This window comes from Emys orbicularis, chromosome 17 (assembly GCF_028017835.1).
Source record: "Emys orbicularis isolate rEmyOrb1 chromosome 17, rEmyOrb1.hap1, whole genome shotgun sequence".
NCBI lineage: Eukaryota > Metazoa > Chordata > Testudines > Emydidae > Emys > Emys orbicularis.
The window spans coordinates 17,967,553-17,980,526 of record NC_088699.1 but is presented as its reverse complement, the minus strand read 5'-3'; the positions used below and the strand labels follow the sequence as shown (position 1 = coordinate 17,980,526).

The 12,974-nt window shown below is 44.5% G+C and overlaps 1 protein-coding gene across 2 annotated transcripts in view; it reads right to left on the bottom strand.

Moving 5' to 3' along the window:
- ATP2A3 (ATPase sarcoplasmic/endoplasmic reticulum Ca2+ transporting 3) overlaps positions 1-12,974 on the bottom strand; it is a 135,548-nt gene that overhangs the window by 60,743 nt on the left and 61,831 nt on the right. For both annotated transcript variants that reach the window (XM_065418464.1, XM_065418463.1), the window contains exons 6-7: positions 4,043-4,123; positions 1,272-1,357 (exon numbers count right to left, since the gene is read on the bottom strand). In XM_065418464.1, the coding sequence (XP_065274536.1) occupies positions 1,272-1,357; positions 4,043-4,123 (167 nt within the window). The remainder of the gene's footprint in view (positions 1-1,271; positions 1,358-4,042; positions 4,124-12,974) is intronic.

Here is a 12,974-nt window from a genome sequence, read left to right as displayed (position 1 = left end):
GCCTGCTACACCTCTAGTCCATGATTTCAGAAGAAAACCATAAACACAAAGGCTGAGATTTTAAAGGAGTATAAGTAGGGCTCTACCAAATTCACGGTCCAGTTAGGTAAATTTCACGGTCATAGAATTTTAAAAATCATAAATTTCATGATGTCATCTATTTAAATCTGAAATTTCACAGTGTTGTAATTGTATGGGTCCTAACTCAAAAAGGAGTTGTCGGGGGGTCACCAGGTTATTGTAGGGGGGGGGGAGGGGAGATACAGTACTGCTACCCTTACTTCTGCGCTGCTGCTGGCGATGCCTTCAGAGCAGGGTGGCTGGAGAATGGTGGCTGCTGGCCAGGAGCCCAGCTCTGAAGGCAAAGTCGCTGTCAGCAGCAGTGCAGAAGTAAGGATGACATAGTATGGTATTACCACCCTTACTTCCGTTCTGCTGTCTTCAGAGCTTGAACCTTGGTCAGCAGCTGCCACTCTCCGGCCACCCACCTCTAGCTAGGCGCCCAGCCAACAGCCGCCGCTCTCCGGCCGCCCAGCTCTGAAAGCAGCGCAGAAGTAAGGGTGGCAATACTCCCTAAATAACCTTGCAACCCCCTTTTGGGTCAGGACCCCCAGTTTGAGAAATACTGGTCTCCCCTGTGAAATCTGTATAGCATAGGGTAAAAGCACACAAAAGACCAGATTTCATGGAGAGAGATCAGACTTCACAGTCCGTGACACATTTTTCATGGCTGTGAATTTGGTAGGGCTCTAAGTATAAGGGAGTTAGATGCCAAAACTCAATGGGCACCAAACTCCCTTAGGCTGCCCTCTTTGAAAATCTCTGCCACAAACAGTAAAGTGAGAACTGCCCCAGTGAATAAGCTTTTTGTGGAATATCGTTTCACTAGTCGCATGGGTTGTAATGCTGTTATGTCATCCAGTTATTCCTTTGTAAGGACTTTACATTGCAGCACAACCAAGACTCAGATGTTCCTGTCCAGTGAGTAGATGACTGGCCAACTTTTGACAACATGTAAACTGTTAAGGGTGGGATTTTTTTAAAAGCATTCAGCATTGGCCTAACTCTGTTCCCACTGACTTTAACAATAGCACTGAGCACTTAGGAAAAATACCACCTTAAATTGTGTCCTTCAGTGAACAGTAATTATCCTTTATTACAATGTACTGCTCAAAAACTTATACACTTTGATACCTGCCTATGAGGTTCTTTACCCTGTGGCTGTTTCTACAAGAGCCAAGAGAGGTGGCGACGGATATGAAAAAACTTACAGAGAAAAGCATGTTCTTCTTGTCCTGATTGACAGCCCTGGGGTCAGGGATCGGGTCAGTGTGTTTAATCACAGACACAGATTCACCTGTAGAGACAAAAGGAGGGAGAAAAACCATTTACAGGGTTTCCTACTGAGATTCTCAACACAGATCCAATTCCAGCAAAGGCCTCTATTAGGGTGGATTGGAAGCTTCTGTTGGTGACAATACATAGCCTTGAAAATAGATCTTTGGCACTAGGTCATTTTGTTTGGACATTCATCAATGAGATGTTACAGCTGGTCCATTCATCTGTTCACTATGGAGAGAAAAGAGTTATAGGAAAATAACTAGCTTAAACTCAAGTGAAAATTACCAGAGCCAAAAAGCCGCTTAGCTAACAGCATGGCTTAACAGGGTTAGGCCAACATTTTGAGCCAGAAAATGTAAAGTTTGGCACCTAACTCCATATTTAGGCATCTGGACGGCCTGATACAAGTTGGCAAATTCAAGTCCCTGGTCTCACCCACCAATTGCTGCCCTCCTCATACTCCAGAGATGATAACACTGCTGTCTGAATTACTGTGGTTTGTATTGTAGTTGGATCTGGAGGCCCCGGACCCACTGGGCTAGTCAAGGTACAAACACAGAGAAAAGTTTTTCCGGGTTCCAGACAGGTTTTAACTGCCACCAACTAACCAGTGAAGACTTCTACAGAGAAACTGTCACCAGAGACCAAGCATTGTTCTGGTGAATCTCAGCCAAGTTGCTTCTTGGCATTAATTGTGTGAGGAGATAGTCAAATGGAACAAGGATTAGTATTTTGTGCACGGGCTTAGTTGGGATGGGTCTAAAGGGCTCAAAAACTAATCCTAAATTGTGGGGTGCTTCGCGACAGCAGGAAAACATTACTCCTAAGGGTGACAGTGAAGATTATACTAGCTGCTTTTCTATTTTGACGATATCCTGAAAAAACAAAGGCTTCTAAAATTAAATCCTCTTTAGTCCAAAAACCTTCTTTTGCATCTTGTAAGGAACAGTCATGCATTGGCATGGAGACTGGCTACATTACTATTACTAATTATTTGCATTGCAGTAGTGCTTAGAAACCCTAGTCACGAACCAGGACCCCATTGTGCTAGGCACAGTACAAACTTAGACAAAAGATGGTTCCCTGCTCCGGGAAGCTTACAACAGCCAGTTCCAAGATTTGAAGAAAAGCCCCTCTCCTCAGGACACAAGAATTAAAATCAGAGGCAACAGTTCCACTTATTCAAGGACAACTCAAAGCCACAAAAACTAATCAACGGCCTCAAGAGGAGATGGAATACCTTGTGGAACGTAATGAAAGTATCAAGAGTGCTTCTCCTGAAGGTCTTTATTTTGCGCTCTGAGCACAAAAATAATTTTGTTCCTCCGCTGCATCTCCTGTCACCTTGCAGGAGAAAGTTCAATTAGCACAAAACCACGTCTCGGGGAGACTGTGCTGGTGTCCCTGTAGATTTAATTTCTGCAATTATTTTCCCTTCCCTTTTGCCGTATCCCAAGCTCATGAATTTTTAAAATCATGTCAAAAGGAGATTTGGAGTTTAGACTAATGGTTCATCTAAATCAGGGGTTCTCAGACTTTTGTACTGGTGACCCCTTTCACACAGCAAGCCTCTGAGTGCGACCCCCCTTATACACTAAAAACATTTTAAAAATATATTTAACACCATTATAAATGCTGGAGGCAAAGCGGGGTTTGTAGTGGAGGGTGGCAGCCCGTGACCCCCCATGTAATAACCTCGCCACCCCCTGAGGGGTCCCGACCCCCAGTTTGAGAACCCCTGATCTAAATAGAAAAGAAAGGATACTTACCATTTCCCCGTGATAGCAGTGATATAATGTTTAAAGCGAATATCTAATATTTCAAACACTTCTTTAATTCATATTTAAGAAAAAATTCCCCTCCCCTCAATGACAACATCCGATTCTAGCAAATATCACACATCTGAAATGATTAACTCTTTAATTGCTACACAACAAGATAGACATGAATCAAGCAACATTTGCTTTCAAGCCACAGTTCAGTACCTGTGTAAGACAGCCACATACCCTGTTCTGCAGTAAAATGTGTAGCCATCATTAAGAGGAGGCTTGATTCTTAACAAAATCTCACACGCATTCAAGATTTTGGGCACTTCCTGCCGAGACTTAGCTGTGGTCCAGTGGTCTGAGCATGAGACATGGAGCCAGAATCTCCTGAGTTTTAATCCCAACTCTGCCACTGATTCCCTTTCTGGGCAAGTCACGTAGTCCTAAACCAAGCAATTTTGAAAATCTCACCACAACTCTGCTCCCACTGAAAATGCTCACTCACTTCAGTGGAGCAGTCAGGCCAATGCTGAACGCATTTGAAAACCCCACCCTTAATCCCTGGTCTTAAATTGTTTGATCTGTAAAAAGGGCTGATAATAGTGCTAACCAATCAGCCTCACAGGGACATGGTACAGATTGGTTTGCCAAGTATCTGGATTAGTTGGGTGACCCCTTTGGAAAGTGTTAGAGAGAGGCTGGCCACCACAGATTCACCAGACAGGTGTGAAAATGAAAACGTTAAGAGGAGAACCTAGATTTTTCAGAACACAAAACATTTGATACAAATTTCACTGTGGGTGTGAAGGTTCTTAGAGCACCAAGCCCAACACAACCCACCTCGACCCCCACCCAGGACTCGTTCCAGTAGCAGTCGTTCGGTGCAAGACCGCCATGCTCAGAGTAACAGCACAACCCCCCACCACTGCCCGTACCTGTGAGAATCGACTGATCAACCCGTAACGTCGTGGATCTGATCTCAATGATCCGGATATCGGCTGGCACCTTGTCACCAACTAAGAGAGGGAAAGTAGAAGAGAAATGCCACAGGTTAAAAGGGTTTGGTCTGATCTGTGACTGAACTCAACCACAGTAAGGGAGATACATGAACTAACCATGGGAACTAGCAAGAGGAAGGACAGTTTATGCACAGACCTTGGACTCAGAAGAACTGTCTCTATTCCGAGCTCTGCCACAAACTTCAACAAACCAGTTAATCTCCCTGTGCCTCAGTTTCCAATCTTTAAAATGAGGATAACATTACTTCCTGTTCCTCTATTTGGATCATAAGCTTTTCAGGGCAGGGACCATCTCTTACTACGTGTATATGCAGCACCTGGCACACTGGGGCCACAATCTTAAGGCTTGTAGACAAATCTCCCCAACTGTAGGAGATTTGTTTCATAAACTTCTTGTTTCATAAAAGATAAAGAGATGCAATTAGTTGCAAACCACCTTTGGTAAAATGATGAGACCTCCACTGAAGCTGGCATTTAGTTTTTTTTTAAATGTATATTTTATTTATATATCTATATCTATATCCACACACGCCAGGCACCAGCTGAGGCTGACAAGAGGCAGCTGATGGTGTAGCAAGTTCTTTCTCCATCTCCTCTCTGTCTCTTTTCAGATCTATGGGATATTGCAGCTGTCTTCGCCATGTGCAAAGTTCAGCTTGAATATGGAGAGACACAGGGGGTGGGATACAGGACAAGACCTGGAGAACTCACCAGGTACTGTGTGGATGAGTGAGTCCCACAGCATTTTTGGGGGGAAAGGAAGAGAGAATCCCACCCAAGTGTAATTAACCCCTTCTGTCCCAAATAAGTTTCCTTAGTACACTATTGGGTAAGACAGAATTCTGACACCAGCCCTTCTATCCAGTGTGCTTGTGGGGAAGAGCAGAAGCTGGAGTACCTGAAATTGGAGTGAGTTAGTACAGTTATGAAGCCTCTTCCAGGAGCCAACAGATTGGGCTGGAGGAAGACAACCAAGAAGCTGTGGTTTGAGTGACAGTCTCTGCAGAAAAACACAACATCCTAGTATCTCTCACCACACAGCACTACCATGGCTGTGACTGAAGCGCTTGAGCTCTCAAAGAAGCTGCTGGCAGGGCATTTTCCATAAAGGGTCCTTGTCTCTGTAGCAGGCTTCCTGGCCTAGCTCTGCCAGAGACAGGATTTATGAACCTTCAAGTCATGCTCCAAGACCAGTCCTTTCTCCTTGGGCTGTTGATAAGGGGGTAAGTGGATGGTTATCAATTATTATTGGCTACTCCTTTATTATTTGTATTCTTGCACCACCCAAGAGCGTTAGTCATGGACCAGGACCCCCTTGCGCTGTACAAACTCCTTGTGGCTGATTGGTTTTTGAGATACCTGGGTTGGGCTATCAGTATTACAGTTGGGGGATTATCTTCATTTTTGTACTTGTAATGCATAAAATAGCATTTAGTGCAACAGGCAGGTGCTCTGCAAATCTAAATCTGCTCTGTGTACACAGTTTAAATCACTGAAGTTGAAACATCTGTATGATCTAACCCTCTCCATGACAGTTACCAAGTTAGATTAAATGCAACATGTTCTCTTCCCTTGCAACGACTAAAAATATCCCCATACTTATACAAGCTATCAAAATGCTAAGCGACCCTGGACTGCCATTAGAAACCAAGTAAAAAATGGTCTTCACCCTGTAAGTGTTTTATTACATCAGAATAGGACTGAAAGTCATTAAGTGAACACTGGAAGGCTTTTGGTGACCAATGAAAAAAGGGGTTCAGAGGAACCAGGAGAAGGAGTGCTCTCTGTCTCTAATGGATGAATGTCCACGTCAAAGATAAACCACCTCCTCTGTTAAATCTCTCAGCAAAGGTGCCAACGACTGCATGGACCATAGACACTGAAATCCCCCTCTTAACTCTTGAGATCCCATACATAGTGATACAAATAATCCAGATACTCATATGGCCTTCATTGACACAGTACGTGAGCCCCACACAAACATATTTATCCTCAGGACCCTTGGGAGGGAAAGCATTACCACCCATTTTACAAATGGTGAGATTAAATGACTTCCCAAAGGTCACAAAGCAGGTCTGTGGCAGAGTCAAGAATCTCAGTCCAGTTCCTTAGCCATACAACCACACTCTTGGCTATAGAAACCTGAGTTGATGAACATGAATGTTCCTTTGGCACAGCTCCTAACAAAAGTCTTGGAAATAAGAGTGGCCTGGTCACCAGTTGTTTTAAACAGAAAATGACTAATCTGGTGTAATACACACTTATAATAAACTCCCATACAGGAGTGTAGGCCAGGATGGTTCAGGAGTCAACAAAAGTAACTGTCTGCAGGAGGGAGAGCAGAAAGAGGTCATCAATATCCCAAATGGAGATGCACCAAACCTGATGCCACTGGCCTCCTGCCACCTTCCCAGCTGTTTCAGAGCTAAGGGCCTGATCTAATGCAGATTGAAATCAATGGGAGTCTTTTCCACTGACCTGAATGGGCATTGAATCAAGACCTATTGGGTGAATGCCAGATGACATACTATACACTATTTAGTCAAGGCCTTTGGGGTGAATCTCTTAACGTTGAAGATTTATTTGGGGTAAGTCTCCCATGTGTGGCTTCTTACCAGCCCTCTTGTGTCTGCCACCCCGGCTGGGATACCTTAGGAGAACAGGTTCTGTCACAAGGTTTTGAGCTATTTCTGCTGCAAACACCATGTGCACAACATCTCTGAGAGTATGTTGGATTTTCTACTTTTGGTCCTTGGTGGAATCCAGAGGTACAAAAGACTGAGAAAGCCGATAGTCTGGCTCTCTGTGGGTCCTGAACAGCAGGGCGAAGAGGCGGCAAAGGTAGCATCCTCTATGTGCATGCCAACAAATTTCTGTTTTCTGAATGTCTAGTTCTGATCCCCTAATGCCAGTTACAGTCCCCGTGAGGATGTTCAAAGAAAGAATGAGCATTAGTAGCAAAAGAAAATCTCCAAACTAAGAGCAACTCCCGCTAGCCGTGGTGCTAGTCATGTGAAGGTGGCACAAGGGGACTTCTGATAGCCAATTCATTCATAGTCAGCTGCTAGGAGTTCCGCAGCCTTTCCGGACGCTTACACAAAAATTACCCATTTGTATACTCATGTACCTGATTCATCTCGAGATAACCGCCCTCCAAAAATCTTGTAGCTTGTCTACCTACCATTTTTGTGCTACTAGGTCTATATTGGTTTAGAAACTGATACCATTAAAACAGTGCTACCATCTAGTGTGGACATGGTTATATCTGTATAAAGTTGTTGTATACTTGTACAGCTTATTCCCCTAAACGTATAGGAATAAGCTATCTCAGGAGAAGCACCTTTATACAGGTATAACTGCCCCCACACTAGAGGCATTTGTACTGCTTTAATTATAATTCATATTAAAATCTCCCCCTACCTGAAAAGCGTTACATTGGTTATAAAAACTATGTATAGATCAGGCCTTTGATGTCAGTTACACTTAGACTTTTAAAACAGTAAAAAAAAAAATCCACCCAAGTTTGTTGCAAAGTACCAGCCCAAAGGAAGGATGCAGTACATGATAAAACACACATTGCAAGGGGACAGAAGATAAAGTGTGTGGTCCTACTTTAAAAACGGTCCTTCCTACACCCTCTTAAGTTGCTTTTCCTGCTGTATCCCTCTCTTCCAGTGTGTAAGTTACTCCATTTGACTCCTTTATCATCTGGACAACACAGTAATTAGTTTCTTCAGGAAATAGGGAGGTTAAAAGTCCTTGGTCACAAGTAAGTAACCCCATATTACACAATAACTGACCCTTGGCCTCCTACATTTATTTAACCACTAGACATTCAAGTGGAGCAGGAGCACTGATAAAAATCTCTCCAGACCTTCAGCTGGGGTAGATTGCTGTGAACCTGGTCCTCTCATTCTAGAACCCTGTACACAGAGTACCCCTCCCAGGGAGGGGACCTTCATGCTCCTTGCCTCTATGTATGAATATGCATTTCCTAACGATCAGGCAGCGCCACAGCTATTTCTATATCCCTGAATCAAAGAAAGCAAGATCAAGAGAACTGAAACCTCCCTCGGCAAGAGTTTTTATTCACACACATACAGCATCCATATAGATGGACCATCTTTAAGATGTACCAAAGTGCTCTACTCCCCTTACACGAAAGGGTCATCTATTTGTAAGATGTAATCAATTGCCAGCTGTGGGGACTAAAATCTATTAGCAGGATCTGAAGAGAACAGGTACATCTATACTATGGTGATTGGAGCGCGATAGATCCCAGAGAGCTGGGGTCAGAGCTCACGCCATGAGCATCAGGGCTGACCTTGCTGGACCTGCCTTGAGTGCTGAGAAAGAACTGAAATCTTTAAAGCCTCTGAGGTTGCCAATGGTGCCAATCGCCGGGTGGGAACTGAACTAGCTTCACGAAGACAGGATCAGTGCAACCTGCCTAGCGAGTTTTTTCCACTGGGTTGGTAACAGTTAAGGCTCATTCAGATGAGAGATTTATAACTAGCTTATTTATTTAAACACACAAACTTTCTTCTTCCTGTGCTAGCAAGGGGCTGTTTTGCTTCCAGGCATCAACTGTCCTTAGACAGCTACTAAATAGAAGCTAATCATTACCAAATCAAAGGCTGCAGGTTTCCACTGCGGTGAAGGCCAAAGGAAAAAAGTTTGCCTGAAGCCAATGAACGGACGTGGCTCGGGCACAAGAAAAATGGGAACAACATTGGCATCAAGTGGTCAGAATTGGTTAGTAAATCTCACAAGGGACATTGCCTCTCTCTGCAGTGCTCAGCAAAAAGTCTTGTGGCCAGGGCTGGCTCAAGCCAATCTTTGATTTTGTACTTCAGCAGCTCCTAGAAACTCCAGCTGAGAGACTGGGGTCGCACTGTGGTAGGTACTTACGTAAATGTAGTAGACAGTAGGTACTGATTTTAGGGGGACTTGTGGAATAAGGTATTACTCAGCATGAACAACAGTAGCAGGATGAGGGTCATTGTCAACAGCATGGGCAACGAATCGCCTTATCTAACATGTTGCCAGTTATCACTTTGCTGTTGTTATAAGGTACTTATATGGCCCTGATCACCACAGCACCTGAAGACCTCACAATCTTTAATGTATTTATTCCGCGTAATGCCATGATCCTCACTTTACAGATGGGGAACTGAGCCACAGAGAGACTAAGTGACTTGCCCAAGGTCACACAGGAAGTCTGTGGTGGAGCAGGAATTTGAACTCTGACCTCCTAGGCTAGTGCCCTAACCACAGGGATATCCTGGCTCTCTGCACCAGTATTCATGTTAATTTCTAACATGAACTTTAACACCCCTCTCCTCCCCCACCCCCAAAAGAGACAGGCGATTACCATACTTAGACAGCCTGGAAGAGAAGAGCTGAGGCCAGCTTTAAGAAATCTGCTACGAAGGCAAACCAAAATGCCATATTTAATGTTATTTTAACAAATTATTTAACTTGTTCTTCATTTTACCCACCAGGCAAGGATTTTAATGGACCCAAACCCTCCACTAAGCTACTTTACCCCCTTCTCAGGGAGCAATTTGCTCTCTCGTATGCTCCTGATCAGCTAACTCTGGCCAGTGAGTGGTGGAGGCAGAGCCCGGGTTCCTCCCATTTCCTCACCCACAGGGCTGCAGAACAGGGAGTTTCTGGCGCATAGCCCCTGCTCTACCTGCTGTCACTGGAGTCACAATCCAAAAAGGGAAATCAGGGGGTGGTTACCTCCTCCCCACTCCCCCCTGGGCCAAGGAAGGGCTGCGACAACGGCTCACCATGATGAGCTGATAGTTACAGTTTAATGTTCCACGGTCATGGCAAAAATGAGAGAGAGAGAGAGAGAGAGAGAGAGAGAGAGAGAGATCATTCTAAGCTATCAAAGCATTATTTTCCATTTTAAAATTGACAGTCATTCCATTATGGATTTGGGGTTTTTCCTCCTTGGTAGATCCCAAGCTTTAAAACAACAACAACAAATCTTTAAAAAAAAAAAAAAAAAGAAGAAGTCAATTAATTACACACTGTTTGCATTAATCTCAGTCTTCCAACCTCCCACCCATCTGTCCTCCATACATTACACCCAACCTCTCTCTTTCTGACACACACACATATACACGGTTACTCACTCAGAGACAATCACCACACACACACACACGGTTACTCACTCAGAGATAGAATCACCTCATTAACAGGGCATGCAGATGCCTGGAAAACTTAGCCAAAGCCAATGGAATTCACTACTGCAGGAGGTCAGAGCATTAAATAGACTCATAGACTTTAAGGTCAGAAGGGACCAATATGGTCATCTAGTCTGACCTCCCGTATGATGCAGGCCACAAATGCTGACCCACCCACAACAGAATCCTCCAGCCTGCGACCCCTGCCCTATGCTGCGGAGGAAGGCGAAAAACCTCCAGGGCCTCTGCCAATCTACCCTGGAGGAAAATTCCTTCCCGACCCCAAATATGGCGATCAGTAGAACCCCGAGCATACAGGCAAGATTCTACAGCCGGACCCTCATTTTACCAGCGATGGCACGTTAATGCCTAATTGACTAAAATCACGTTATCCCATCAAACCATTCCCTCCATAAACTTATCAAGCCTAATCTTGAAGCCAGAGAGGTCTTTCGCCCCCACCGTTTCCCTCGGAAGGCTGTTCCAAAATTTCACCCCTCTGACGGTTAGAAACCTTCGTCTAATTTCAAGCCTAAACTTCCCCACGGCCAGTTTATATCCATTTGTTCTCGTGTCCACATTACCATATGGTGGCATGGATTAGGATCAAAAGCAGAATGCACCATTTTACTTGCTAAATTGGGGTAATCAAGTATCACCTTTCAGGGCATCAGCTAATTGCAACAGGGGTCAAGAGGAAATTTCTCTCTCACACATACCCTTCCCCCATATCCTAGCACAGCACTGAATAACTGGTCAGGTAACTATGTTTTTCACTTTCCCCTCCTCAACCGTCACATAGATGCCACTGCCAATGGAAAAAATACGGAGTTTGGTCCTAGGGAGCATATACATATGTTCCCCTTTAGATGTGCAAACGTGTCAGCGACCAGAATCTAAGGGTGTGTGTCATTTTACACAGCAGTGTCAATCATTCCCCCGCAGGCCCTAAAGTTATAGAAGCTGGCGCTCATGTTGGATTCACACACTCCTGTATTTGCAATCCGACAGCGTACTTGCTAGGTATTATAATTTGCTAAGTCTGTCTCAGTTAAATCATGAATCCCCAGACAACGGCTCAGCTGTTTCTCCACTACTTTTGATGTTGATGGTGTAATTAAAACAAACAAAAAAATTAAAAAATCAGCAGCTCATATGCATGCAATAAGCGTTTGATTCGGGGGCAGGGAGGCTGGAGGAGGCATCATGAAGATGTTTAACTAACTGCCCTATATAGTTAGAGGGGAAGGGAGTTGCTAGCAGGCTGAAAGGCTGGTGGAAGGCAGGCAGGCAGGCACAGGGAGTTTAGGGCAGTGATAAAACAATAATTTGTATTGCAGTAGCAGCTACAAGGTCCCAATTAGGGATCAGGGCACCATTGTGCCAGGCACGTAAACAAGCAGAATACAAAAGATCTCCTTGTCCAGAGAGTGGACAGTCCAATGGACCCTGATTTCATTTCTCTTTGTTGTTTATTTCAAGGTCTCTTTCTGAAATTCTTGTTCAAGAAAAAGCAGCTTAATTCTTTTTATTCCAGCGAAGGGGTGGGTCAGTGCTCCTCCTGGGGGCAAAGGAGGAGACAGACCGAGACAGGGCCCAAGCTGAGCAGCTGCCCACTTTCAGCACCAAGTACGTTAATGACTTCTGCTCGAGTCAGCATTCTCCTAAAATCCCACAGAGACAGCCAGACCACACGGCTCGAGAGCCTAACCGGGCAGGCCTGGCCGAGACATTTTCCCCTGGTGGAAAAATCCTTGAGCTGTTTGGCCTGCGAGAGCTGCATTTTACAATTTGTTCTTTTCGAGGAAGACACGAGAGCATCTTGGCCAGCCAATCCCCACGGGCTCACTTTGCCCACACAGAAAAGGAGCTTTGTGGAGCTGAAAAACTGCCCTGACCTGTTTTCCCCAAAGAACCGCCCCAGAAAACCAGATTGGATGAGCGGAGCCTACAAAGAGGAACCCTTTACCCCTTGCACGTGTCCCTGATGCCCTGTTCTCTCCTACCCACACAGAGAATAAAGAGGAGACCCCCGAACACCATCTAGACAACAATCTATGTCTTCAGACCTAGCAGAATCAGACCTCACCTTACATGCGACCAAATCTGAGTTCTTTATTCATACACAGTTCAAAGACAGTTTGTGCTAACCTCAGGCCAGAGCCCCAGCTGGCATTCATCGACATAGCTGCACTCTGGAGTTATGCCAATTTACACCAGCTGAGGAGCTGGCCCATGATCATCTCCTTTATCCTCTGTGCATTATTTTTAGATATATCTATCTTCCAGATGAAGTACAACAGGAAGACTTAAAGAATTGGATTAGTGCACAAGGAACCGCAGCATTTTTCCACTAGCAAGTCTACAAAGTCGAGAAGACCAGAGGAGTCTGAGGGATTTGGAGGCTTAAAGTGGGTTAAAAAAAAAAAAAAAAAAGTGCTGGCTAATTGAAATGTGCCATTTTGGGGAGGGGTGTGGTTTAGCAAACCCTGAACTTTAATCAATATAAAGAATACCATAGTGAGCCTGAAGAACAAATGCTTTTTATTTAATCCTCCAACCGAGCCTTCAATATTGAAAGGTAAAGAACACAATCCTACAATGAATCCTAATAAATGTAGGGCTAGATTCTGGCTGGCTCTGCTCAG